This window comes from Lonchura striata, chromosome Z (assembly GCF_050655825.1).
Source record: "Lonchura striata isolate lonStrDom1 chromosome Z, ASM5065582v1, whole genome shotgun sequence".
Classification (NCBI taxonomy): domain Eukaryota; kingdom Metazoa; phylum Chordata; class Aves; order Passeriformes; family Estrildidae; genus Lonchura; species Lonchura striata.
This window is the reverse complement of record NC_140740.1, coordinates 87,358,915-87,386,322: the sequence shown is the minus strand read 5'-3', so window position 1 is coordinate 87,386,322 and position 27,408 is coordinate 87,358,915. Positions and strand designations below refer to the sequence as shown.

Genomic DNA, 27,408 nt, shown 5'->3' with positions numbered 1-27,408 from the left:
GAAAGGCCGGCAGGGCAGCAAGAGGGACGGGGCACAGAGGAGGGAGAGAGGGGGAATGGAACGGAGCAGCGGGGCAGGGACAGGACAGGAAGGAGCCGGGTTTGGGGGGGACATGGAAACGGGGGAAAGAGAGGTAACTGAATACGGGCAGGAGCATGGAGCGGGAGAGAGAGGGACAGGAGGGGATCCTCCCGGCGCCTCGGCTCCGCCCCGGCGCCCCGCCCGGCCCGGGCTGCTGCGCTCGGCAGAGCTCGGCTCCGTTCGGCTGGACTCGGCTCCTCGGCCAGCTTCGGCTACTGTCGGCCACGCTCGGCTATTTCCGGCCGCATTCGCCTCCATTCGCCTCTTCGGCAAAGCTCGGCTCGCCTCGGCTGAACTCGGCAAAGCTCGGCTCCGCTCGCCTCCTCGGCCCCTTTCGGCCGCTTTCGCCCACGCTCGCCTAGTCCCGCCCGCGCCCGCCTCCATTCGCCCATTCCCACACCTCGGCTCCCTCCGCCCGGCCCCGGCTCCCTCCGGCTTACACATTTCCTCAGGGCACCTCAGCACAGGGCACACAAACTGCAGCCCCTAAAGGCTTGCGGCTCTTTCAACACACGCACTCGTAACTCAGCTCTGGGGACAGAGCTGATGGCCCCTTTAGGACAAGAATAGTTACATCTAAAAGCAATTCCCTCATTTTGCATCTCCTTTTTTATTGAACCCCCCCAAAATCCCATACATATCACAAGGAATGTGAAGTTCTGGTTCCCCTACCCCCCCCCCCGTACGCTATTTGTACAAAGGCCCTGGGGCAGCACACAGCTGGGATTCCACGGAATAAAGCCCAGCTTCAATAATCAGAACAACTGATATTTGTTTACAAATTAGGTGCAGTTTTGTATGGTGCTGCGTACCCTCGGAGCCGAGTCAAGGAAAAAGAGCTACAGCACTGGAACCTAAGTTTTAGCAGCCTAGTCATCTGTAACTTGTGCCATAAAGTAAACCAAGGATAACTACAGTATTATCTGCTGAAGTTCTCTACTGTGGATTTCGGGTACAGCAGCACGTGCTTTACTCCCAACAAAAGCTGCTCAGGTGGGGGGAGCCGGGAAGCCAAGTCTCTCCACTTTGTCTGAACACCATCTTCCAGGAAGGTACTGCTTCTTCTCTCCCAGGCTCCCTTCAGCAAAGTGGCAAATTCAGAATCCGGTGCCACAGGAGGCCCTTGGCTTAAGTCCTTGTGGTTTTCAAACTGTTTAAAAAGCCAAACAAAAAGCATAAGAGAAAAAGAGTGATGAGTATGAAACAAAAATCTCTTCAGCCACCTTTGTTTTGAGATGAGCTCTGCACTGAAGCTCTGGGAGCACAGGCGTGCAGTCCTGCTAGAACAGAGCTGCCCAGCAGTGTCCCCAGGGGCATCTGGAGTGTTCACACTGCTGAGCTGAGAAAAACTCACCAAACCCAGCCCAGGGGCCTGTGATCCTCCACCCACCCGGGGGAACTCCGGGCGCTGTAAACAGAGGCCACAGCGCACACCAGGCTCTGCTGTGCCCGGTGAGGAGTCTCTGTATGAGCCTTGAGCCCTGGTATCGCCCCCCAAACACCACAGAGACCTCTTGTGCCATCAGAGAAAAGCCCTGGAGCAAACGTGTGTCCCCAGCGTGATCAACAAGAGATGCAGAATTACCTCCTCAATAAAAACGCTGTTACTGATGGAAATGTAACCTCTGTCGACAGCGAGGATTTTATAGGAATACTGGCTCAAGAATTCAGTGACTTCAGGGATTCCATACCACAGGTTCCTGGGACTGCTTGGGCATCCAGAGCCTATAGTATCGGTTAAACTGGTAGAGCTGAGGATACTTAGCAGCTTTCAGGGACTCGGGATCTTTGTCACAGAGCTGGAACGTCACGCAGGGAGCAAGGGGTTCTCTCAGAGAGTGCAGGAGGCCAGTGAAAACAGCACCAAGGTCCTCCACGACGTCTGCTCCTAGAAAAGCCAAATAAATTAAACTATTGACATGAGCACGGACACTGGGGCAACCTTCCTTACTTTGGGCCTTGCCAGCAGCCCACAGAGCCTCACGCAGAAAAGAACTGAACGAGATCAAAAAGTGTTCCTAGTGACCTAGACACATGCTCCTGGCCGCTGAGGTACCTGAAAAACCCTCCAGACATCATCAGCTCTTGCTGAAGCAAATAATCCACATTCACTTGTTGTGCCAAAAACACGCCCGGCCCTTAACAGGGAGAGACCCTGCCAGGCACCGCCTCAGAGAAGAACCGAGCTGTACTGGGGGGACACACCCAGCCAACGTGTACAAATTTAAACAGAATTTTCTCTCAGAACTGGGACTTTCAGCACACCCCAGGTGCTACTCGACTGCCACAGACACACAGAGGGCTTCGTGAGGTGCTCTGGGATTGGCCAGTCCTGCTCCAAGCCCTGCTGATGCCCCTGTGGTTTTAAGGATGTCCTCAAGGAGGTGGTAGAACCTCGCCATATTTGCCCCTGGAGCTTAATTTCTGAGGTTTTCTTTGGGAAACGCATCCACTTCCTACTTAACAATGCAGTCCCCTCTCCTGCTCTCGGGAAGAGCTGCCCACAGGCACGGGAACCACCTCTCCTCTCCTCTGCCCTTAAAACACTGTGTTACTGAGGCCAACTACTTCCAGGCCAAGACTGTCCATGCAGGGACAGTGTCCCTTCTCTTTAGGGTCAGGGAAAAAGGGCAGAAACACCTACAGAGCTTCAATGCCCCTCTTGAGCACAAAGCACCATGAATCTGCACCTCCTGCTGCTTGCAGGGAAGGTAATAAATTGCCTCAAGGTAAAAAATGATAAATGGTAAAAAATTATTGCAAGAGGGTAGAAATTATTCCACTTTCACTCCACTGCTAGAAATTACACATAAAACATAAAAAAAAACCCCTGTACCTGTTCTGTTTTCAGACTGAAGCAACAGCATATTCCTGGCTCCTAACGCAGCAGGGACAACAGCACTGAAGGGAACTGTTTAGATAATCATGTCTTCATTTAAAGATAAGCCAATTCCTTCATCTAAGCCATCACTGCCCTCCATCAGAACAGCCAGCATATCCACGACATCTAATAAGTGAAGGAAAAAATGTAATCAGAGGATCCAGACTAACTGGGAAAACAACAGAGGTAGAATGCAACATTCCAGGAACACAAGGTATCTTTCTAGTTCCCCCCCAAAAAAAACCCAAAACAAAACAAAACCGAAGATAAAACCAAACAAACAAACAAACAAACAAAAAAAAAAACCCCTTAAATTAGTAACAACAAGATAACTATTTCTACCTCAATAAACCCATAACGCCTCGAACCATTCCAGGGAGGGCGGCAGGAGGGGCGGGCAGAGCCAGGGCCCCGCTCCGCCGCCCCGGCGGCATTTTCCGGCACGCGGCCGCTCCCGGCGTCTGGAGAGGGGCGCGGGGCCGGGAAAGGCGGCGCAGCCCTGCTCCGATGCCGCTCGGCCGCGGCCCGGGAGCGCTGCGACCGCGCCTCCGCCGCCCGCCGGCACCGGCCCCGGCCGCCCTCGGCCCGCGGGGCCGCCTCCAGCCCACCCCTCACTCACAGACACCGCCCCGCTCGCCGCTCGCCCCTCGCTTCCGCCCCTCCCGCCGCTTCGGCCGGGCTCCGGCTGGGGGGCTGCAGTACCGCCCTGTGCCCACAAGGCGGCAGCACTTGTCCAGAGGGTCCGCGACACGATGGCGGCCCGTGGGGACCTTGACGGAGAAAGGCGTTTTTGCCCATGCCTGTCGGCTCCCGCCAAAAACCCGCACGCTCGCGGTGCTGCTGACCCCACAGCCCGTGTGCACGGCACCCGAACCGCCGCGGAAAATCCCGTCGGGGGGCGCCGGCCGTGCGGGTAATTCAGGCAGTGTAAAAAACAGACACGGGTCCTCGAATTTCAACGTCCTCGTTTTCGCGCCCTCTCGAGAAGGTCAAGCGAGGCCGCGCCACGCCACTCCCAAGATGGCGGCCGCGGGCTGCAGTACCGCTCTCTGCCCACACGGCGGCAGCACCGCGCCGTCCCCGCCGGCACGGCCTCGGCAGCGAATGCCCCAAAGCGTCCGCGCGGGAAAGAACGGAACAAAAAGCCTGCCTGCGACCCGACAGGAACCGAAAGAAAAAAGCTTTCCTCTTAAACTGCATTGCAACAGGGTTTGTTTTTATATTTTTCAGATTTATACTCACAGTCGGATTTGTAATGGATACTGATGGAAAACTGTATTTTTATAATTTCTTACATTTATTCCTATTCTATTTTTTTATACATATCTTATTAGATTGCTTACATATTTCTATAGTTAGATTTAGATTTCTAAAAGGTTTATATTGCTTAAAATAAAACCCTGCCTCTATCCAAGTAAAAATCTTTTAAAAAACCCCCTTTATTTAAACTCCATTTAAATGTATCTCTATTTTTCGCATTTATATTCAAATTTATATTTTAAATGTAGATTGATGTATGATGCTATTTATAGTCTATCTCTTCCTAATACTAATTTTAATTTCTATTTTATATTTTTATATATACACCTGTATACATTGATTATATATTTCCATATTTAGAATGATATCAAACTAAAATGTATATTCATCTCTTTTCCATTAAAACCCTGCCTCCAACCAAATAAAAACAAAAAAAGCCCTTTCTTTAAACGATTTTCGAATTTTTTTTTTTCATCATTATAGTCACACTTGAACTTCTACTTTATATAGATGTATTTATAAATATATTTTATATATATATATATAATAAGTTAGCGAGATAGATAAATTATTTTTTAAATTCTATTTCGTACACACTGCTAATATTTATATTTACTTACCTTTGAATTTTCATATAGATCTTAACGTATTTAGGATATATTTCTATACAAAGACTTCTAATTTTATTTCTATTCATAATTTTAATAATAAAACCCCTACCTAATACCAAATAGAAAATAAAAATCCCCGTTATTCTAAATTATATTTAAATATTTCTATACTTCTATTTTTGATTTTTACAAGTACTTATCTATTCTATCACAACATATTGAGGTACTATATTTCAATATATAGTATTTATGACATGAAATGCGTTGTAATAAGACACATACAGTAAAATATGCATTAGGTACTGTATTGATTCCTATTGTTTTGTAATATTCATATATCCACATGTATTAATTATACATTTCTATATGGACATTTATGTTTATAATCGATATTTATATGCATATAAACATATAAAATACTCCATATCAAACAAGGTTATACCTAATAGTAATGGACAGCATTATTTATGTTACATGTTTCATTTATATGTTTTCCATTTACATTTAAAATTGAAGTTTTATATTCCCATTATCATGTTTATGCATGTGTTCTATTTCATTAGAATTATAGTTAAAACTTTGCAGTTATAATCTAATTCCTAAAAATAAAATGCCAAAACAAACAGCATCAAATTCCCACCAATACCGTCCAAAAAATTCAGAAAGGCTCCACCAGCCAACCAACTACCAGCAAAAAAACCCGCACTACACTCCTTTCATTAGCAGCTCTTATCACGTCACAAAAACGAAACAAACATTTAAAAAAACCCTATAGAAACCCACACAGCAAATCACAAAAACCACTATAAAGGAAAAAAAAAAAAAGCCAACTAACTTACCATACTTCAAACCATACAAGAGACTCCCAACGATCCTAAAAAAAATAGTAACCAAAATTCTACCACTACACTAACTCATAAAGAGAACCCAATGCTCTATAAAATTAACTAAAAAAACCCCACCAAATAATTACAGATATAAAAATAAGGGAACCACGAAGAAACAAAAAATTCACCCCCCAGATAAAATAAACACCTAAAGAGATCCACCATGGAAATGCCCATGTTCACAAAAATAAAACCAATAAAAAACAACAACCAAACACATCAAACGACAAAAAAATACATATTAACAACAACAAAATAAGTTCCTAACTCAAGAAACAAAAATTGCCTCAAATCAAAAAAACCACCTAGAAATAAACACGTCGCCAAAAGAGAAATGTAACTACAAACAATATCTCCCAAGTTCTCTGCAACAATGAAACATACACGGCAATCAAATAAGCCAAATGAATGAAACCCCTATAATATAATAAATAAGAATGCATTCATCAATATTAAAGAAAACCTCACCGATTAACTCCAGGGCACTCCCTCAAGCCCACCAAAAAAACCACTACGCACTCGCGCTAATAAAAGCCTCCACAACCGAATTGAAAAACGACCCTCTACTCCATGCTACGACCCATAAAAACCAGTGTAAACCTTTAGAAACGCATCCTTAAAAAACATAAGAACCGATCAAAAAGAAATCAAACAACAACACCCAACCCAAAAAAAAACCTTGTCACGAGCACCCGAAGCAAGAACCGTAACAACCAAGAAGTGCCCGGGGCCCTTCTCCTACAGCGACGCCGATCAAAAGCCAGCGATCCCAGGAGCTCCTCAGGAGCGCCTCAAAAGCAGCGCAGCGAGGGAGGCTGGAAGATGCGGAGCCGCGCTCCCGGCCCCGGGCGCAGCGCGGCTCCGGCAGGAAAGCGGCTCCTCCGGCAGGCAGAGGCGGCGCCGCGCCGGCAGACCCCCGCCCGCTGCCCCCGGCCCGGCGGGGCCGGCACCGGGCCCGGGGGGCCCCGGCGGCGCCCGAGCCCCGCGCCCGGAGCGGACGGAGCGGCGGCACCGGCCGGCACCGGCGCGGCGCCCGCGCCGCCTCCCCCGCCCGCCGGCCCGGCCAAAGCTCCGCTCGGCTCCGCACGGCTCGCACCGGCGCGGCTCCGGCGGGCCCGCGGCAGCCCAGCCGCGCCCAGCTCCCCTTCCGCCCCGGCCAGCCCCGGCACTGCCGCCAGGGCTCCGCGCCGCACCCTTCGCTGCCGGGCCGGGGGGCAGAAGAAGCGCCCCGAATGCAGCGGCACAGCCCGATCCCCGCCCTGCCAGCGCTGCCACGGCTGCAGCTCCCTTCCTCTGAAGGCCCGACACTGACGCCATGCTCCGGCGCTCACCTCACCCCAACAAGGGCACAGAAATGTAGGCTTCCCTTCAACTGCGTCCCCTAGAAGAGAAGAAAAGAAGCGGCTTGCCTCAAATGATGGCAAAAGGGGGCTTCTTACCTCAATCCAAACCCCTTAAAAGGCGGGACCACAGGACTGCCCCCTCCAATTCAACCTCAGGATGACGAAATTTCAAGGGAAAGGAGAAAAGTCCCGGCTAAAAAAGCGCACCAGCTCACCTGCTCGGCTGCTGCTTCTCGGCACAAAGGTTTGTCCCTCGGCTCCTCCTTTGAGCAATGCTCCACGTATCCAGGTGATCCCCCGGACCCTGTCTGAAGCACCCACCGTCCTTCCAGGAGATAGCCCCTGGAGTCCCCCATAAACTCCTCTTCTCCAGCAGCTTCATGCAAAACCGATGGGAGGAAAACCCCCTAAATCAGCCGCCGGAGGAGCCGCCCCCTCCTCATCATCCTCTCAGCTCACACCTGTGGCTGCTCTGAGCCCTCATCATCCTAATAACTCACACCTGGGGCTGCTCTGTGCCCTCCTCATCATCCTAACAGCTCACACCTGCCACTGTTTCCACTCTCCAACAGCGTCTCTCCGTCTCCAGCACACAGCCCACTTCTCACAGATACAGATTCAACAGAAATCTGCTACAGCTGTCGGCTTTTCTTAATCCACCTGGTTACACAATTAAAACACATACATGCTCTGATGGTGATTGAAAGAAAGCTTTCCCCTGGAGAAAACAGTCCTTTTGCTGGCACACTTTGCTACACCTTTGGAAAAAGCAGAATCAGCACCGACTCCTAAGACCCCTGCCGAGGAACCCAGCCCTGCTTGGGACACCCAAAGCAGCAGACCTCGAAAAAGGAGGGGAAAAGTCAAGCTTGGAGTGGAAAAAGAGGACAGAAGTACAGCAGCCTTTAAAAATGCCTGCACGGAGCAATAGTGGGAACCAGACATATTTATTCTTTCCTTGCTTTCTGTGATGACATAAATAGGAAGTAAAAACACGTTAAACAAAAGGCAGAGCTAGGATTTTACAGGTCTTTATTTTGGCAGGCTGCATGACAAACGCCTCTTCCGGGACTGCGACACGTTTGGGGGAATGGCAGAGAACGGAGGCAAAAGGTGCCGGGAGCCCTTTCTGTTCCCTTCAGCCCCTGCAGCTGCTCCGCTGGTTTCAGGGCACTTGCTTGGTTCGTTCCTAGAGAAAAAGGCTAGGGCATGATTTTCAAAACTACTGCCCATCCACAGTCAGAGTTTCCTACATTCCTGGGTACAAATGAGTGGTCGAGAGAGGGCTTCTTTCCAAATTAGGTTAGCCATAGCTTCCTATTCTTTACCAATAGCTGTGAAAACGAAACACTTGCCCGGTTTTAGTATTCTACACACACCCCTCCCAGGGAATTTTGGGGCAGCTTTGGGTCCCTCTGCGGGACGGCACCCAGCGTGACCCCCTCCCCTCATTCGCCACCCACCCGCTCCTCCACCGCAGTGTGCGTCCCTCTCCTAGCGACCTTGGGGTGCCCCAAATGCCATCAGAGGCCCGAGGCTTCAGCCCCTAACCCTGACCCCCGAAGAAGGCACAGGACGAGTCCAACTGCCCCGGACAGCAGCCCAGCACTCCCTTCCAGCCCTTCCCACGCCTCCATCCCCCCAGAAAGGGACTCCGCCGCAACAAGAAAGGGGGGGGCAGCCCCCAGAAGGCTCGAAGCTCCCGCCCCGCCTCGCTGTCGCGGGCCAGGGGCAGAAAGAGGGAGCGGCAGAGGCGGCGGGGACGCGGCACGGCCGGCACGGCACGGAGCGGGGGCCGCTCGCAGCGCGATGCCGGCGGAGCCGCGGGTCCGGCAGCGCCGGGGCGGGGTCCGAGCGGCGCGGGGGATCCGCCGAGAGCCCCGGCCCCGTGCGGGGACTCCCGCAAGGCCCGGGGGGCGCCGGGCTCCGGCCCTCGGGGCTTTATTCTCCGGCGACCCGAGCCCCGCGGCTGCGGGGGAAAGAAGCGAAGGGGCGACGGGAAGAGAGGAGGGAGAGCGGGACATGCGAAAGGGCGGGGAGGAAGGTCGGGCTGCGGAGGAAAGCGGGCGGGGAAGGGAAAGGCCGGCAGGGCAGCAAGAGGGACGGGGCACAGAGGAGGGAGAGAGGGGGAATGGAACGGAGCAGCGGGGCAGGGACAGGACAGGAAGGAGCCGGGTTTGGGGGGGACATGGAAACGGGGGAAAGAGAGGTAACTGAATACGGGCAGGAGCATGGAGCGGGAGAGAGAGGGACAGGAGGGGATCCTCCCGGCGCCTCGGCTCCGCCCCGGCGCCCCGCCCGGCCCGGGCTGCTGCGCTCGGCAGAGCTCGGCTCCGTTCGGCTGGACTCGGCTCCTCGGCCAGCTTCGGCTACTGTCGGCCACGCTCGGCTATTTCCGGCCGCATTCGCCTCCATTCGCCTCTTCGGCAAAGCTCGGCTCGCCTCGGCTGAACTCGGCAAAGCTCGGCTCCGCTCGCCTCCTCGGCCCCTTTCGGCCGCTTTCGCCCACGCTCGCCTAGTCCCGCCCGCGCCCGCCTCCATTCGCCCATTCCCACACCTCGGCTCCCTCCGCCCGGCCCCGGCTCCCTCCGGCTTACACATTTCCTCAGGGCACCTCAGCACAGGGCACACAAACTGCAGCCCCTAAAGGCTTGCGGCTCTTTCAACACACGCACTCGTAACTCAGCTCTGGGGACAGAGCTGATGGCCCCTTTAGGACAAGAATAGTTACATCTAAAAGCAATTCCCTCATTTTGCATCTCCTTTTTTATTGAACCCCCCCAAAATCCCATACATATCACAAGGAATGTGAAGTTCTGGTTCCCCTACCCCCCCCCCCCGTACGCTATTTGTACAAAGGCCCTGGGGCAGCACACAGCTGGGATTCCACGGAATAAAGCCCAGCTTCAATAATCAGAACAACTGATATTTGTTTACAAATTAGGTGCAGTTTTGTATGGTGCTGCGTACCCTCGGAGCCGAGTCAAGGAAAAAGAGCTACAGCACTGGAACCTAAGTTTTAGCAGCCTAGTCATCTGTAACTTGTGCCATAAAGTAAACCAAGGATAACTACAGTATTATCTGCTGAAGTTCTCTACTGTGGATTTCGGGTACAGCAGCACGTGCTTTACTCCCAACAAAAGCTGCTCAGGTGGGGGGAGCCGGGAAGCCAAGTCTCTCCACTTTGTCTGAACACCATCTTCCAGGAAGGTACTGCTTCTTCTCTCCCAGGCTCCCTTCAGCAAAGTGGCAAATTCAGAATCCGGTGCCACAGGAGGCCCTTGGCTTAAGTCCTTGTGGTTTTCAAACTGTTTAAAAAGCCAAACAAAAAGCATAAGAGAAAAAGAGTGATGAGTATGAAACAAAAATCTCTTCAGCCACCTTTGTTTTGAGATGAGCTCTGCACTGAAGCTCTGGGAGCACAGGCGTGCAGTCCTGCTAGAACAGAGCTGCCCAGCAGTGTCCCCAGGGGCATCTGGAGTGTTCACACTGCTGAGCTGAGAAAAACTCACCAAACCCAGCCCAGGGGCCTGTGATCCTCCACCCACCCGGGGGAACTCCGGGCGCTGTAAACAGAGGCCACAGCGCACACCAGGCTCTGCTGTGCCCGGTGAGGAGTCTCTGTATGAGCCTTGAGCCCTGGTATCGCCCCCCAAACACCACAGAGACCTCTTGTGCCATCAGAGAAAAGCCCTGGAGCAAACGTGTGTCCCCAGCGTGATCAACAAGAGATGCAGAATTACCTCCTCAATAAAAACGCTGTTACTGATGGAAATGTAACCTCTGTCGACAGCGAGGATTTTATAGGAATACTGGCTCAAGAATTCAGTGACTTCAGGGATTCCATACCACAGGTTCCTGGGACTGCTTGGGCATCCAGAGCCTATAGTATCGGTTAAACTGGTAGAGCTGAGGATACTTAGCAGCTTTCAGGGACTCGGGATCTTTGTCACAGAGCTGGAACGTCACGCAGGGAGCAAGGGGTTCTCTCAGAGAGTGCAGGAGGCCAGTGAAAACAGCACCAAGGTCCTCCACGACGTCTGCTCCTAGAAAAGCCAAATAAATTAAACTATTGACATGAGCACGGACACTGGGGCAACCTTCCTTACTTTGGGCCTTGCCAGCAGCCCACAGAGCCTCACGCAGAAAAGAACTGAACGAGATCAAAAAGTGTTCCTAGTGACCTAGACACATGCTCCTGGCCGCTGAGGTACCTGAAAAACCCTCCAGACATCATCAGCTCTTGCTGAAGCAAATAATCCACATTCACTTGTTGTGCCAAAAACACGCCCGGCCCTTAACAGGGAGAGACCCTGCCAGGCACCGCCTCAGAGAAGAACCGAGCTGTACTGGGGGGACACACCCAGCCAACGTGTACAAATTTAAACAGAATTTTCTCTCAGAACTGGGACTTTCAGCACACCCCAGGTGCTACTCGACTGCCACAGACACACAGAGGGCTTCGTGAGGTGCTCTGGGATTGGCCAGTCCTGCTCCAAGCCCTGCTGATGCCCCTGTGGTTTTAAGGATGTCCTCAAGGAGGTGGTAGAACCTCGCCATATTTGCCCCTGGAGCTTAATTTCTGAGGTTTTCTTTGGGAAACGCATCCACTTCCTACTTAACAATGCAGTCCCCTCTCCTGCTCTCGGGAAGAGCTGCCCACAGGCACGGGAACCACCTCTCCTCTCCTCTGCCCTTAAAACACTGTGTTACTGAGGCCAACTACTTCCAGGCCAAGACTGTCCATGCAGGGACAGTGTCCCTTCTCTTTAGGGTCAGGGAAAAAGGGCAGAAACACCTACAGAGCTTCAATGCCCCTCTTGAGCACAAAGCACCATGAATCTGCACCTCCTGCTGCTTGCAGGGAAGGTAATAAATTGCCTCAAGGTAAAAAATGATAAATGGTAAAAAATTATTGCAAGAGGGTAGAAATTATTCCACTTTCACTCCACTGCTAGAAATTACACATAAAACATAAAAAAAAACCCCTGTACCTGTTCTGTTTTCAGACTGAAGCAACAGCATATTCCTGGCTCCTAACGCAGCAGGGACAACAGCACTGAAGGGAACTGTTTAGATAATCATGTCTTCATTTAAAGATAAGCCAATTCCTTCATCTAAGCCATCACTGCCCTCCATCAGAACAGCCAGCATATCCACGACATCTAATAAGTGAAGGAAAAAATGTAATCAGAGGATCCAGACTAACTGGGAAAACAACAGAGGTAGAATGCAACATTCCAGGAACACAAGGTATCTTTCTAGTTCCCCCCCAAAAAAAACCCAAAACAAAACAAAACCGAAGATAAAACCAAACAAACAAACAAACAACAAAAAAAACCCCTTAAATTAGTAACAACAAGATAACTATTTCTACCTCAATAAACCCATAACGCCTCGAACCATTCCAGGGAGGGCGGCAGGAGGGGCGGGCAGAGCCAGGGCCCCGCTCCGCCGCCCCGGCGGCATTTTCCGGCACGCGGCCGCTCCCGGCGTCTGGAGAGGGGCGCGGGGCCGGGAAAGGCGGCGCAGCCCTGCTCCGATGCCGCTCGGCCGCGGCCCGGGAGCGCTGCGACCGCGCCTCCGCCGCCCGCCGGCACCGGCCCCGGCCGCCCTCGGCCCGCGGGGCCGCCTCCAGCCCACCCCTCACTCACAGACACCGCCCCGCTCGCCGCTCGCCCCTCGCTTCCGCCCCTCCCGCCGCTTCGGCCGGGCTCCGGCTGGGGGGCTGCAGTACCGCCCTGTGCCCACAAGGCGGCAGCACTTGTCCAGAGGGTCCGCGACACGATGGCGGCCCGTGGGGACCTTGACGGAGAAAGGCGTTTTTGCCCATGCCTGTCGGCTCCCGCCAAAAACCCGCACGCTCGCGGTGCTGCTGACCCCACAGCCCGTGTGCACGGCACCCGAACCGCCGCGGAAAATCCCGTCGGGGGGCGCCGGCCGTGCGGGTAATTCAGGCAGTGTAAAAAACAGACACGGGTCCTCGAATTTCAACGTCCTCGTTTTCGCGCCCTCTCGAGAAGGTCAAGCGAGGCCGCGCCACGCCACTCCCAAGATGGCGGCCGCGGGCTGCAGTACCGCTCTCTGCCCACACGGCGGCAGCACCGCGCCGTCCCCGCCGGCACGGCCTCGGCAGCGAATGCCCCAAAGCGTCCGCGCGGGAAAGAACGGAACAAAAAGCCTGCCTGCGACCCGACAGGAACCGAAAGAAAAAAGCTTTCCTCTTAAACTGCATTGCAACAGGGTTTGTTTTTATATTTTTCAGATTTATACTCACAGTCGGATTTGTAATGGATACTGATGGAAAACTGTATTTTTATAATTTCTTACATTTATTCCTATTCTATTTTTTTATACATATCTTATTAGATTGCTTACATATTTCTATAGTTAGATTTAGATTTCTAAAAGGTTTATATTGCTTAAAATAAAACCCTGCCTCTATCCAAGTAAAAATCTTTTAAAAAACCCCCTTTATTTAAACTCCATTTAAATGTATCTCTATTTTTCGCATTTATATTCAAATTTATATTTTAAATGTAGATTGATGTATGATGCTATTTATAGTCTATCTCTTCCTAATACTAATTTTAATTTCTATTTTATATTTTTATATATACACCTGTATACATTGATTATATATTTCCATATTTAGAATGATATCAAACTAAAATGTATATTCATCTCTTTTCCATTAAAACCCTGCCTCCAACCAAATAAAAACAAAAAAAGCCCTTTCTTTAAACGATTTTCGAATTTTTTTTTTTCATCATTATAGTCACACTTGAACTTCTACTTTATATAGATGTATTTATAAATATATTTTATATATATATATATAATAAGTTAGCGAGATAGATAAATTATTTTTTAAATTCTATTTCGTACACACTGCTAATATTTATATTTACTTACCTTTGAATTTTCATATAGATCTTAACGTATTTAGGATATATTTCTATACAAAGACTTCTAATTTTATTTCTATTCATAATTTTAATAATAAAACCCCTACCTAATACCAAATAGAAAATAAAAATCCCCGTTATTCTAAATTATATTTAAATATTTCTATACTTCTATTTTTGATTTTTACAAGTACTTATCTATTCTATCACAACATATTGAGGTACTATATTTCAATATATAGTATTTATGACATGAAATGCGTTGTAATAAGACACATACAGTAAAATATGCATTAGGTACTGTATTGATTCCTATTGTTTTGTAATATTCATATATCCACATGTATTAATTATACATTTCTATATGGACATTTATGTTTATAATCGATATTTATATGCATATAAACATATAAAATACTCCATATCAAACAAGGTTATACCTAATAGTAATGGACAGCATTATTTATGTTACATGTTTCATTTATATGTTTTCCATTTACATTTAAAATTGAAGTTTTATATTCCCATTATCATGTTTATGCATGTGTTCTATTTCATTAGAATTATAGTTAAAACTTTGCAGTTATAATCTAATTCCTAAAAATAAAATGCCAAAACAAACAGCATCAAATTCCCACCAATACCGTCCAAAAAATTCAGAAAGGCTCCACCAGCCAACCAACTACCAGCAAAAAAACCCGCACTACACTCCTTTCATTAGCAGCTCTTATCACGTCACAAAAACGAAACAAACATTTAAAAAAACCCTATAGAAACCCACACAGCAAATCACAAAAACCACTATAAAGGAAAAAAAAAAAAAAGCCAACTAACTTACCATACTTCAAACCATACAAGAGACTCCCAACGATCCTAAAAAAAATAGTAACCAAAATTCTACCACTACACTAACTCATAAAGAGAACCCAATGCTCTATAAAATTAACTAAAAAAACCCCACCAAATAATTACAGATATAAAAATAAGGGAACCACGAAGAAACAAAAAATTCACCCCCCAGATAAAATAAACACCTAAAGAGATCCACCATGGAAATGCCCATGTTCACAAAAATAAAACCAATAAAAAACAACAACCAAACACATCAAACGACAAAAAAAATACATATTAACAACAACAAAATAAGTTCCTAACTCAAGAAACAAAAATTGCCTCAAATCAAAAAAACCACCTAGAAATAAACACGTCGCCAAAAGAGAAATGTAACTACAAACAATATCTCCCAAGTTCTCTGCAACAATGAAACATACACGGCAATCAAATAAGCCAAATGAATGAAACCCCTATAATATAATAAATAAGAATGCATTCATCAATATTAAAGAAAACCTCACCGATTAACTCCAGGGCACTCCCTCAAGCCCACCAAAAAAACCACTACGCACTCGCGCTAATAAAAGCCTCCACAACCGAATTGAAAAACGACCCTCTACTCCATGCTACGACCCATAAAAACCAGTGTAAACCTTTAGAAACGCATCCTTAAAAAACATAAGAACCGATCAAAAAGAAATCAAACAACAACACTCAACCCAAAAAAAAACCTTGTCACGAGCACCCGAAGCAAGAACCGTAACAACCAAGAAGTGCCCGGGGCCCTTCTCCTACAGCGACGCCGATCAAAAGCCAGCGATCCCAGGAGCTCCTCAGGAGCGCCTCAAAAGCAGCGCAGCGAGGGAGGCTGGAAGATGCGGAGCCGCGCTCCCGGCCCCGGGCGCAGCGCGGCTCCGGCAGGAAAGCGGCTCCTCCGGCAGGCAGAGGCGGCGCCGCGCCGGCAGACCCCCGCCCGCTGCCCCCGGCCCGGCGGGGCCGGCACCGGGCCCGGGGGGCCCCGGCGGCGCCCGAGCCCCGCGCCCGGAGCGGACGGAGCGGCGGCACCGGCCGGCACCGGCGCGGCGCCCGCGCCGCCTCCCCCGCCCGCCGGCCCGGCCAAAGCTCCGCTCGGCTCCGCACGGCTCGCACCGGCGCGGCTCCGGCGGGCCCGCGGCAGCCCAGCCGCGCCCAGCTCCCCTTCCGCCCCGGCCAGCCCCGGCACTGCCGCCAGGGCTCCGCGCCGCACCCTTCGCTGCCGGGCCGGGGGCAGAAGAAGCGCCCCGAATGCAGCGGCACAGCCCGATCCCCGCCCTGCCAGCGCTGCCACGGCTGCAGCTCCCTTCCTCTGAAGGCCCGACACTGACGCCATGCTCCGGCGCTCACCTCACCCCAACAAGGGCACAGAAATGTAGGCTTCCCTTCAACTGCGTCCCCTAGAAGAGAAGAAAAGAAGCGGCTTGCCTCAAATGATGGCAAAAGGGGGCTTCTTACCTCAATCCAAACCCCTTAAAAGGCGGGACCACAGGACTGCCCCCTCCAATTCAACCTCAGGATGACGAAATTTCAAGGGAAAGGAGAAAAGTCCCGGCTAAAAAAGCGCACCAGCTCACCTGCTCGGCTGCTGCTTCTCGGCACAAAGGTTTGTCCCTCGGCTCCTCCTTTGAGCAATGCTCCACGTATCCAGGTGATCCCCCGGACCCTGTCTGAAGCACCCACCGTCCTTCCAGGAGATAGCCCCTGGAGTCCCCCATAAACTCCTCTTCTCCAGCAGCTTCATGCAAAACCGATGGGAGGAAAACCCCCTAAATCAGCCGCCGGAGGAGCCGCCCCCTCCTCATCATCCTCTCAGCTCACACCTGTGGCTGCTCTGAGCCCTCATCATCCTAATAACTCACACCTGGGGCTGCTCTGTGCCCTCCTCATCATCCTAACAGCTCACACCTGCCACTGTTTCCACTCTCCAACAGCGTCTCTCCGTCTCCAGCACACAGCCCACTTCTCACAGATACAGATTCAACAGAAATCTGCTACAGCTGTCGGCTTTTCTTAATCCACCTGGTTACACAATTAAAACACATACATGCTCTGATGGTGATTGAAAGAAAGCTTTCCCCTGGAGAAAACAGTCCTTTTGCTGGCACACTTTGCTACACCTTTGGAAAAAGCAGAATCAGCACCGACTCCTAAGACCCCTGCCGAGGAACCCAGCCCTGCTTGGGACACCCAAAGCAGCAGACCTCGAAAAAGGAGGGGAAAAGTCAAGCTTGGAGTGGAAAAAGAGGACAGAAGTACAGCAGCCTTTAAAAATGCCTGCACGGAGCAATAGTGGGAACCAGACATATTTATTCTTTCCTTGCTTTCTGTGATGACATAAATAGGAAGTAAAAACACGTTAAACAAAAGGCAGAGCTAGGATTTTACAGGTCTTTATTTTGGCAGGCTGCATGACAAACGCCTCTTCCGGGACTGCGACACGTTTGGGGGAATGGCAGAGAACGGAGGCAAAAGGTGCCGGGAGCCCTTTCTGTTCCCTTCAGCCCCTGCAGCTGCTCCGCTGGTTTCAGGGCACTTGCTTGGTTCGTTCCTAGAGAAAAAGGCTAGGGCATGATTTTCAAAACTACTGCCCATCCACAGTCAGAGTTTCCTACATTCCTGGGTACAAATGAGTGGTCGAGAGAGGGCTTCTTTCCAAATTAGGTTAGCCATAGCTTCCTATTCTTTACCAATAGCTGTGAAAACGAAACACTTGCCCGGTTTTAGTATTCTACACACACCCCTCCCAGGGAATTTTGGGGCAGCTTTGGGTCCCTCTGCGGGACGGCACCCAGCGTGACCCCCTCCCCTCATTCGCCACCCACCCGCTCCTCCACCGCAGTGTGCGTCCCTCTCCTAGCGACCTTGGGGTGCCCCAAATGCCATCAGAGGCCCGAGGCTTCAGCCCCTAACCCTGACCCCCGAAGAAGGCACAGGACGAGTCCAACTGCCCCGGACAGCAGCCCAGCACTCCCTTCCAGCCCTTCCCACGCCTCCATCCCCCCAGAAAGGGACTCCGCCGCAACAAGAAAGGGGGGGGCAGCCCCCAGAAGGCTCGAAGCTCCCGCCCCGCCTCGCTGTCGCGGGCCAGGGGCAGAAAGAGGGAGCGGCAGAGGCGGCGGGGACGCGGCACGGCCGGCACGGCACGGAGCGGGGGCCGCTCGCAGCGCGATGCCGGCGGAGCCGCGGGTCCGGCAGCGCCGGGGCGGGGTCCGAGCGGCGCGGGGGATCCGCCGAGAGCTCCGGCTCCGTGCGGGGACTCCCGCAAGGCCCGGGGGGCGCCGGGCTCCGGCCCTCGGGGCTTTATTCTCCGGCGCCCCGAGCCCCGCGGCTGCGGGGGAAAGAAGCGAAGGGGCGACGGGAAGAGAGGAGGGAGAGCGGGACATGCGAAAGGGCGGGGAGGAAGGTCGGGCTGCGGAGGAAAGCGGGCGGGGAAGGGAAAGGCCGGCAGGGCAGCAAGAGGGACGGGGCACAGAGGAGGGAGAGAGGGGGAATGGAACGGAGCAGCGGGGCAGGGACAGGACAGGAAGGAGCCGGGTTTGGGGGGGACATGGAAACGGGGGAAAGAGAGGTAACTGAATACGGGCAGGAGCATGGAGCGGGAGAGAGAGGGACAGGAGGGGATCCTCCCGGCGCCCCGGCTCCGCCCCGGCTCAGCCCCGCCCGGGCTGCTGCGCTCGGCAGAGCTCGGCTCCGTTCGGCTGGACTCGGCTCCTCGGCCAGCTTCGGCTACTGTCGGCCACGCTCGGCTATTTCCGGCCGCATTCGCCTCCATTCGCCTCTTCGGCAAAGCTCGGCTCGCCTCGGCTGAACTCGGCAAAGCTCGGCTCCGCTCGCCTCCTCGGCCCCTTTCGGCCGCTTTCGCCCACGCTCGCCTAGTCCCGCCCGCGCCCGCCTCCATTCGCCCATTCCCACACCTCGGCTCCCTCCGCCCGGCCCCGGCTCCCTCCGGCTCACACATTTCCTCAGGGCACCTCAGCACAGGGCACACAAACTGCAGCCCCTAAAGGCTTGCGGCTCTTTCAACACACACACTCGTAACTCAGCTCTGGGGACAGAGCTGACGGCTCCTCTAGGACAAGAATAGTTACACGTAAAAGCAATTCCCTTATTTTGCATCTCCTTTTTATTTAAACCCCCCCCCCCGAAATCCCATCCCTACCACAAGGAATGTGAAGTTCTGGTTCCCCTACCCCCCCCCCGTACGCTATTTGTACAAAGGCCCTGGGGCAGCACACAGCTGGGATTCCACGGAATAAAGCCCAGCTTCAATAATCAGAACAACTGATATTTGTTTACAAATTAGGTGCAGTTTTGTATGGTGCTGCGTACCCTCGGAGCCGAGTCAAGGAAAAAGAGCTACAGCACTGGAACCTAAGTTTTAGCAGCCTAGTCATCTGTAACTTGTGCCATAAAGTAAACCAAGGATAACTACAGTATTATCTGCTGAAGTTCTCTACTGTGGATTTCAGGTACAGCAGCACGTGCTTTACTCCCAACAAAAGCTGCTCAGGTGGGGGGAGCCGGGAAGCCAAGTCTCTCCACTTTGTCTGAACACCATCTTCCAGGAAGGTACTGCTTCTTCTCTCCCAGGCTCCCTTCAGCAAAGTGGCAAATTCAGAATCCGGTGCCACAGGAGGCCCTTGGCTTAAGTCCTTGTGGTTTTCAAACTGTTTAAAAAGCCAAACAAAAAGCATAAGAGAAAAAGAGTGATGAGTATGAAACAAAAATCTCTTCAGCCACCTTTGTTTTGAGATGAGCTCTGCACTGAAGCTCTGGGAGCACAGGCGTGCAGTCCTGCTAGAACAGAGCTGCCCAGCAGTGTCCCCAGGGGCATCTGGAGTGTTCACACTGCTGAGCTGAGAAAAACTCACCAAACCCAGCCCAGGGGCCTGTGATCCTCCACCCACCCGGGGGAACTCCGGGCGCTGTAAACAGAGGCCACAGCGCACACCAGGCTCTGCTGTGCCCGGTGAGGAGTCTCTGTATGAGCCTTGAGCCCTGGTATCGCCCCCCAAACACCACAGAGACCTCTTGTGCCATCAGAGAAAAGCCCTGGAGCAAACGTGTGTCCCCAGCGTGATCAACAAGAGATGCAGAATTACCTCCTCAATAAAAACGCTGTTACTGATGGAAATGTAACCTCTGTCGACAGCGAGGATTTTATAGGAATACTGGCTCAAGAATTCAGTGACTTCAGGGATTCCATACCACAGGTTCCTGGGACTGCTTGGGCATCCAGAGCCTATAGTATCGGTTAAACTGGTAGAGCTGAGGATACTTAGCAGCTTTCAGGGACTCGGGATCTTTGTCACAGAGCTGGAACGTCACGCAGGGAGCAAGGGGTTCTCTCAGAGAGTGCAGGAGGCCAGTGAAAACAGCACCAAGGTCCTCCACGACGTCTGCTCCTAGAAAAGCCAAATAAATTAAACTATTGACATGAGCACGGACACTGGGGCAACCTTCCTTACTTTGGGCCTTGCCAGCAGCCCACAGAGCCTCACGCAGAAAAGAACTGAACGAGATCAAAAAGTGTTCCTAGTGACCTAGACACATGCTCCTGGCCGCTGAGGTACCTGAAAAACCCTCCAGACATCATCAGCTCTTGCTGAAGCAAATAATCCACATTCACTTGTTGTGCCAAAAACACGCCCGGCCCTTAACAGGGAGAGACCCTGCCAGGCACCGCCTCAGAGAAGAACCGAGCTGTACTGGGGGGACACACCCAGCCAACGTGTACAAGTTTAAACAGAATTTTCTCTCAGAACTGGGACTTTCAGCACACCCCAGGTGCTACTCGACTGCCACAGACACACAGAGGGCTTCGTGAGGTGCTCTGGGATTGGCCAGTCCTGCTCCAAGCCCTGCTGATGCCCCTGTGGTTTTAAGGATGTCCTCAAGGAGGTGGTAGAACCTCGCCATATTTGCCCCTGGAGCTTAATTTCTGAGGTTTTCTTTGGGAAACGCATCCACTTCCTACTTAACAATGCAGTCCCCTCTCCTGCTCTCGGGAAGAGCTGCCCACAGGCACGGGAACCACCTCTCCTCTCCTCTGCCCTTAAAACACTGTGTTACTGAGGCCAACTACTTCCAGGCCAAGACTGTCCATGCAGGGACAGTGTCCCTTCTCTTTAGGGTCAGGGAAAAAGGGCAGAAGCACCTACAGAGCTTCAATGCCCCTCTTGAGCACAAAGCACCATGAATCTGCACCTCCTGCTGCTTGCAGGGAAGGTAATAAATTGCCTCAAGGTAAAAAATGATAAATGGTAAAAAATTATTGCAAGAGGGTAGAAATTATTCCACTTTCACTCCACTGCTAGAAATTACACATAAAACATAAAAAAAAACCCTGTACCTGTTCTGTTTTCAGACTGAAGCAACAGCATATTCCTGGCTCCTAACGCAGCAGGGACAACAGCACTGAAGGGAACTGTTTAGATAATCATGTCTTCATTTAAAGATAAGCCAATTCCTTCATCTAAGCCATCACTGCCCTCCATCAGAACAGCCAGCATATCCACGACATCTAATAAGTGAAGGAAAAAATGTAATCAGAGGATCCAGACTAACTGGGAAAACAACAGAGGTAGAATGCAACATTCCAGGAACACAAGGTATCTTTCTAGTTCCCCCCCAAAAAAAACCCAAAACAAAACAAAACCGAAGATAAAACCAAACAAACAAACAAACAACAAAAAAAACCCCTTAAATTAGTAACAACAAGATAATTATTTCTACCTCAATAAACCTATAATGCCTCGAACCATTCCAGGGAGGGCAGCAGGAGGGGCGGGCAGAGCCAGGGCCCCGCTCCGCCGCCCCGGCGGCATTTTCCGGCACGCGGCCGCTCCCGGCGTCTGGAGAGAGGCGCGGGGCCGGGAAGGCGGCGCAGCCCTGCTCCGATGCCGCTCGGCCGCGGCCCGGAAGCGCTGCGACCGCGCCTCCGCCGCCCGCCGGCACCGGCCCCGGCCGCCCTCGGCCCGCGGGGCCGCCTCCAGCCCACCCCTCACTCACAGACACCGCCCCGCTCGCCGCTCGCCCCTCGCTTCCGCCCCTCCCGCCGCTTCGGCCGGGCTCCGGCTGGGGGGCTGCAGTACCGCCCTGTGCCCACAAGGCGGCAGCACTTGTCCAGAGGGTCCGCGACACGATGGCGGCCCGTGGGGACCTTGACGGAGAAAGGCGTTTTTGCCCATGCCTGTCGGCTCCCGCCAAAAACCCGCACGCTCGCGGTGCTGCTGACCCCACAGCCCGTGTGCACGGCACCCGAACCGCCGCGGAAAATCCCGTCGGGGGGCGCCGGCCGTGCGGGTAATTCAGGCAGTGTAAAAAACAGACACGGGTCCTCGAATTTCAACGTCCTCGTTTTCGCGCCCTCTCGAGAAGGTCAAGCGAGGCCGCGCCACGCCACTCCCAAGATGGCGGCCGCGGGCTGCAGTACCGCTCTCTGCCCACACGGCGGCAGCACCGCGCCGTCCCCGCCGGCACGGCCTCGGCAGCGAATGCCCCAAAGCGTCCGCGCGGGAAAGAACGGAACAAAAAGCCTGCCTGCGACCCGACAGGAACCGAAAGAAAAAAGCTTTCCTCTTAAACTGCATTGCAACAGGGTTTGTTTTTATATTTTTCAGATTTATACTCACAGTCGGATTTGTAATGGATACTGATGGAAAACTGTATTTTTATAATTTCTTACATTTATTCCTATTCTATTTTTTTATACATATCTTATTAGATTGCTTACATATTTCTATAGTTAGATTTAGATTTCTAAAAGGTTTATATTGCTTAAAATAAAACCCTGCCTCTATCCAAGTAAAAATCTTTTAAAAAACCCCCTTTATTTAAACTCCATTTAAATGTATCTCTATTTTTCGCATTTATATTCAAATTTATATTTTAAATGTAGATTGATGTATGATGCTATTTATAGTCTATCTCTTCCTAATACTAATTTTAATTTCTATTTTATATTTTTATATATACACCTGTATACATTGATTATATATTTCCATATTTAGAATGATATCAAACTAAAATGTATATTCATCTCTTTTCCATTAAAACCCTGCCTCCAACCAAATAAAAACAAAAAAAGCCCTTTCTTTAAACGATTTTCGAATTTTTTTTTTTCATCATTATAGTCACACTTGAACTTCTACTTTATATAGATGTATTTATAAATATATTTTATATATATATATATAATAAGTTAGCGAGATAGATAAATTATTTTTTAAATTCTATTTCGTACACACTGCTAATATTTATATTTACTTACCTTTGAATTTTCATATAGATCTTAACGTATTTAGGATATATTTCTATACAAAGACTTCTAATTTTATTTCTATTCATAATTTTAATAATAAAACCCCTACCTAATACCAAATAGAAAATAAAAATCCCCGTTATTCTAAATTATATTTAAATATTTCTATACTTCTATTTTTGATTTTTACAAGTACTTATCTATTCTATCACAACATATTGAGGTACTATATTTCAATATATAGTATTTATGACATGAAATGCGTTGTAATAAGACACATACAGTAAAATATGCATTAGGTACTGTATTGATTCCTATTGTTTTGTAATATTCATATATCCACATGTATTAATTATACATTTCTATATGGACATTTATGTTTATAATCGATATTTATATGCATATAAACATATAAAATACTCCATATCAAACAAGGTTATACCTAATAGTAATGGACAGCATTATTTATGTTACATGTTTCATTTATATGTTTTCCATTTACATTTAAAATTGAAGTTTTATATTCCCATTATCATGTTTATGCATGTGTTCTATTTCATTAGAATTATAGTTAAAACTTTGCAGTTATAATCTAATTCCTAAAAATAAAATGCCAAAACAAACAGCATCAAATTCCCACCAATACCGTCCAAAAAATTCAGAAAGGCTCCACCAGCCAACCAACTACCAGCAAAAAAACCCGCACTACACTCCTTTCATTAGCAGCTCTTATCACGTCACAAAAACGAAACAAACATTTAAAAAAACCCTATAGAAACCCACACAGCAAATCACAAAAACCACTATAAAGGAAAAAAAAAAAAAGCCAACTAACTTACCATACTTCAAACCATACAAGAGACTCCCAACGATCCTAAAAAAAATAGTAACCAAAATTCTACCACTACACTAACTCATAAAGAGAACCCAATGCTCTATAAAATTAACTAAAAAAACCCCACCAAATAATTACAGATATAAAAATAAGGGAACCACGAAGAAACAAAAAATTCACCCCCCAGATAAAATAAACACCTAAAGAGATCCACCATGGAAATGCCCATGTTCACAAAAATAAAACCAATAAAAAACAACAACCAAACACATCAAACGACAAAAAAAATACATATTAACAACAACAAAATAAGTTCCTAACTCAAGAAACAAAAATTGCCTCAAATCAAAAAAACCACCTAGAAATAAACACGTCGCCAAAAGAGAAATGTAACTACAAACAATATCTCCCAAGTTCTCTGCAACAATGAAACATACACGGCAATCAAATAAGCCAAATGAATGAAACCCCTATAATATAATAAATAAGAATGCATTCATCAATATTAAAGAAAACCTCACCGATTAACTCCAGGGCACTCCCTCAAGCCCACCAAAAAAACCACTACGCACTCGCGCTAATAAAAGCCTCCACAACCGAATTGAAAAACGACCCTCTACTCCATGCTACGACCCATAAAAACCAGTGTAAACCTTTAGAAACGCATCCTTAAAAAACATAAGAACCGATCAAAAAGAAATCAAACAACAACACTCAACCCAAAAAAAAACCTTGTCACGAGCACCCGAAGCAAGAACCGTAACAACCAAGAAGTGCCCGGGGCCCTTCTCCTACAGCGACGCCGATCAAAAGCCAGCGATCCCAGGAGCTCCTCAGGAGCGCCTCAAAAGCAGCGCAGCGAGGGAGGCTGGAAGATGCGGAGCCGCGCTCCCGGCCCCGGGCGCAGCGCGGCTCCGGCAGGAAAGCGGCTCCTCCGGCAGGCAGAGGCGGCGCCGCGCCGGCAGACCCCCGCCCGCTGCCCCCGGCCCGGCGGGGCCGGCACCGGGCCCGGGGGGCCCCGGCGGCGCCCGAGCCCCGCGCCCGGAGCGGACGGAGCGGCGGCACCGGCCGGCACCGGCGCGGCGCCCGCGCCGCCTCCCCCGCCCGCCGGCCCGGCCAAAGCTCCGCTCGGCTCCGCACGGCTCGCACCGGCGCGGCTCCGGCGGGCCCGCGGCAGCCCAGCCGCGCCCAGCTCCCCTTCCGCCCCGGCCAGCCCCGGCACTGCCGCCAGGGCTCCGCGCCGCACCCTTCGCTGCCGGGCCGGGGGCAGAAGAAGCGCCCCGAATGCAGCGGCACAGCCCGATCCCCGCCCTGCCAGCGCTGCCACGGCTGCAGCTCCCTTCCTCTGAAGGCCCGACACTGACGCCATGCTCCGGCGCTCACCTCACCCCAACAAGGGCACAGAAATGTAGGCTTCCCTTCAACTGCGTCCCCTAGAAGAGAAGAAAAGAAGCGGCTTGCCTCAAATGATGGCAAAAGGGGGCTTCTTACCTCAATCCAAACCCCTTAAAAGGCGGGACCACAGGACTGCCCCCTCCAATTCAACCTCAGGATGACGAAATTTCAAGGGAAAGGAGAAAAGTCCCGGCTAAAAAAGCGCACCAGCTCACCTGCTCGGCTGCTGCTTCTCGGCACAAAGGTTTGTCCCTCGGCTCCTCCTTTGAGCAATGCTCCACGTATCCAGGTGATCCCCCGGACCCTGTCTGAAGCACCCACCGTCCTTCCAGGAGATAGCCCCTGGAGTCCCCCATAAACTCCTCTTCTCCAGCAGCTTCATGCAAAACCGATGGGAGGAAAACCCCCTAAATCAGCCGCCGGAGGAGCCGCCCCCTCCTCATCATCCTCTCAGCTCACACCTGTGGCTGCTCTGAGCCCTCATCATCCTAATAACTCACACCTGGGGCTGCTCTGTGCCCTCCTCATCATCCTAACAGCTCACACCTGCCACTGTTTCCACTCTCCAACAGCGTCTCTCCGTCTCCAGCACACAGCCCACTTCTCACAGATACAGATTCAACAGAAATCTGCTACAGCTGTCGGCTTTTCTTAATCCACCTGGTTACACAATTAAAACACATACATGCTCTGATGGTGATTGAAAGAAAGCTTTCCCCTGGAGAAAACAGTCCTTTTGCTGGCACACTTTGCTACACCTTTGGAAAAAGCAGAATCAGCACCGACTCCTAAGACCCCTGCCGAGGAACCCAGCCCTGCTTGGGACACCCAAAGCAGCAGACCTCGAAAAAGGAGGGGAAAAGTCAAGCTTGGAGTGGAAAAAGAGGACAGAAGTACAGCAGCCTTTAAAAATGCCTGCACGGAGCAATAGTGGGAACCAGACATATTTATTCTTTCCTTGCTTTCTGTGATGACATAAATAGGAAGTAAAAACACGTTAAACAAAAGGCAGAGCTAGGATTTTACAGGTCTTTATTTTGGCAGGCTGCATGACAAACGCCTCTTCCGGGACTGCGACACGTTTGGGGGAATGGCAGAGAACGGAGGCAAAAGGTGCCGGGAGCCCTTTCTGTTCCCTTCAGCCCCTGCAGCTGCTCCGCTGGTTTCAGGGCACTTGCTTGGTTCGTTCCTAGAGAAAAAGGCTAGGGCATGATTTTCAAAACTACTGCCCATCCACAGTCAGAGTTTCCTACATTCCTGGGTACAAATGAGTGGTCGAGAGAGGGCTTCTTTCCAAATTAGGTTAGCCATAGCTTCCTATTCTTTACCAATAGCTGTGAAAACGAAACACTTGCCCGGTTTTAGTATTCTACACACACCCCTCCCAGGGAATTTTGGGGCAGCTTTGGGTCCCTCTGCGGGACGGCACCCAGCGTGACCCCCTCCCCTCATTCGCCACCCACCCGCTCCTCCACCGCAGTGTGCGTCCCTCTCCTAGCGACCTTGGGGTGCCCCAAATGCCATCAGAGGCCCGAGGCTTCAGCCCCTAACCCTGACCCCCGAAGAAGGCACAGGACGAGTCCAACTGCCCCGGACAGCAGCCCAGCACTCCCTTCCAGCCCTTCCCACGCCTCCATCCCCCCAGAAAGGGACTCCGCCGCAACAAGAAAGGGGGGGGCAGCCCCCAGAAGGCTCGAAGCTCCCGCCCCGCCTCGCTGTCGCGGGCCAGGGGCAGAAAGAGGGAGCGGCAGAGGCGGCGGGGACGCGGCACGGCCGGCACGGCACGGAGCGGGGGCCGCTCGCAGCGCGATGCCGGCGGAGCCGCGGGTCCGGCAGCGCCGGGGCGGGGTCCGAGCGGCGCGGGGGATCCGCCGAGAGCCCCGGCCCCGTGCGGGGACTCCCGCAAGGCCCGGGGGGCGCCGGGCTCCGGCCCTCGGGGCTTTATTCTCCGGCGACCCGAGCCCCGCGGCTGCGGGGGAAAGAAGCGAAGGGGCGACGGGAAGAGAGGAGGGAGAGCGGGACATGCGAAAGGGCGGGGAGGAAGGTCGGGCTGCGGAGGAAAGCGGGCGGGGAA

The 27,408-nt window shown here is 51.1% G+C and overlaps 1 protein-coding gene and 2 long non-coding RNA genes across 34 annotated transcripts; all 3 read right to left on the bottom strand.

Annotated features, from left to right (window-relative positions):
* Positions 1 to 667: 667 nt before the first annotated feature.
* On the bottom strand, positions 668 to 7,445 carry LOC146763939 (uncharacterized). Of its 12 annotated transcripts, XR_014951108.1 has the most exons (5): positions 7,279 to 7,293; positions 7,052 to 7,101; positions 2,918 to 3,088; positions 1,667 to 1,969; positions 668 to 1,231 (listed from the first exon to the last, which is right to left on the bottom strand). It is a non-coding gene; the product is annotated as an uncharacterized LOC146763939 (long non-coding RNA). The 12 variants fall into 12 exon arrangements; XR_014951115.1 differs by lacking the exon at positions 7,052 to 7,101 and having other exon boundaries at positions 7,279 to 7,445; XR_014951113.1 differs by lacking the exons at positions 7,052 to 7,101; positions 7,279 to 7,293 and adding an exon at positions 7,160 to 7,206.
* Positions 7,446 to 9,806: 2,361 nt separating this feature from the next.
* Positions 9,807 to 16,213, bottom strand: LOC146763938 (uncharacterized). 9 transcript variants are annotated; one of them, XR_014951102.1, is made up of 4 exons: positions 16,194 to 16,213; positions 12,058 to 12,228; positions 10,807 to 11,109; positions 9,807 to 10,371 (listed from the first exon to the last, which is right to left on the bottom strand). It is a non-coding gene; the product is annotated as an uncharacterized LOC146763938 (long non-coding RNA). The 9 variants fall into 9 exon arrangements; XR_014951103.1 differs by lacking the exon at positions 16,194 to 16,213 and adding an exon at positions 16,052 to 16,070; XR_014951104.1 differs by lacking the exon at positions 16,194 to 16,213 and adding an exon at positions 15,955 to 15,972.
* Positions 16,214 to 17,215: 1,002 nt separating this feature from the next.
* Positions 17,216 to 25,853, bottom strand: LOC146763937 (uncharacterized). Of its 13 annotated transcripts, XM_085566271.1 has the most exons (5): positions 25,550 to 25,567; positions 25,323 to 25,372; positions 21,194 to 21,364; positions 19,944 to 20,246; positions 17,216 to 19,508 (listed from the first exon to the last, which is right to left on the bottom strand). In XM_085566271.1, the coding sequence occupies exon 5, from the start codon at positions 18,797 to 18,799 to the stop codon at positions 17,747 to 17,749; it is 1,053 nt and encodes a 350-aa protein (XP_085422397.1). In that variant the 5' UTR covers positions 18,800 to 19,508; positions 19,944 to 20,246; positions 21,194 to 21,364; positions 25,323 to 25,372; positions 25,550 to 25,567; the 3' UTR covers positions 17,216 to 17,746. The 13 variants fall into 13 exon arrangements, with proteins under 13 accessions (XP_085422397.1, XP_085422399.1, XP_085422404.1 ...); XM_085566273.1 differs by lacking the exon at positions 25,323 to 25,372 and having other exon boundaries at positions 25,431 to 25,844; XM_085566278.1 differs by lacking the exon at positions 25,323 to 25,372 and having other exon boundaries at positions 25,550 to 25,574.
* Positions 25,854 to 27,408: the final 1,555 nt, after the last annotated feature.

Excerpts from the sequence above, each read along its gene's own strand:
- LOC146763937 (XM_085566280.1), bottom strand. The coding sequence starts at position 18,799 with ATGTGTGAGCCGGAGGGAGCCGGGGCCGGGCGGAGGGAGCCGAGGTGT.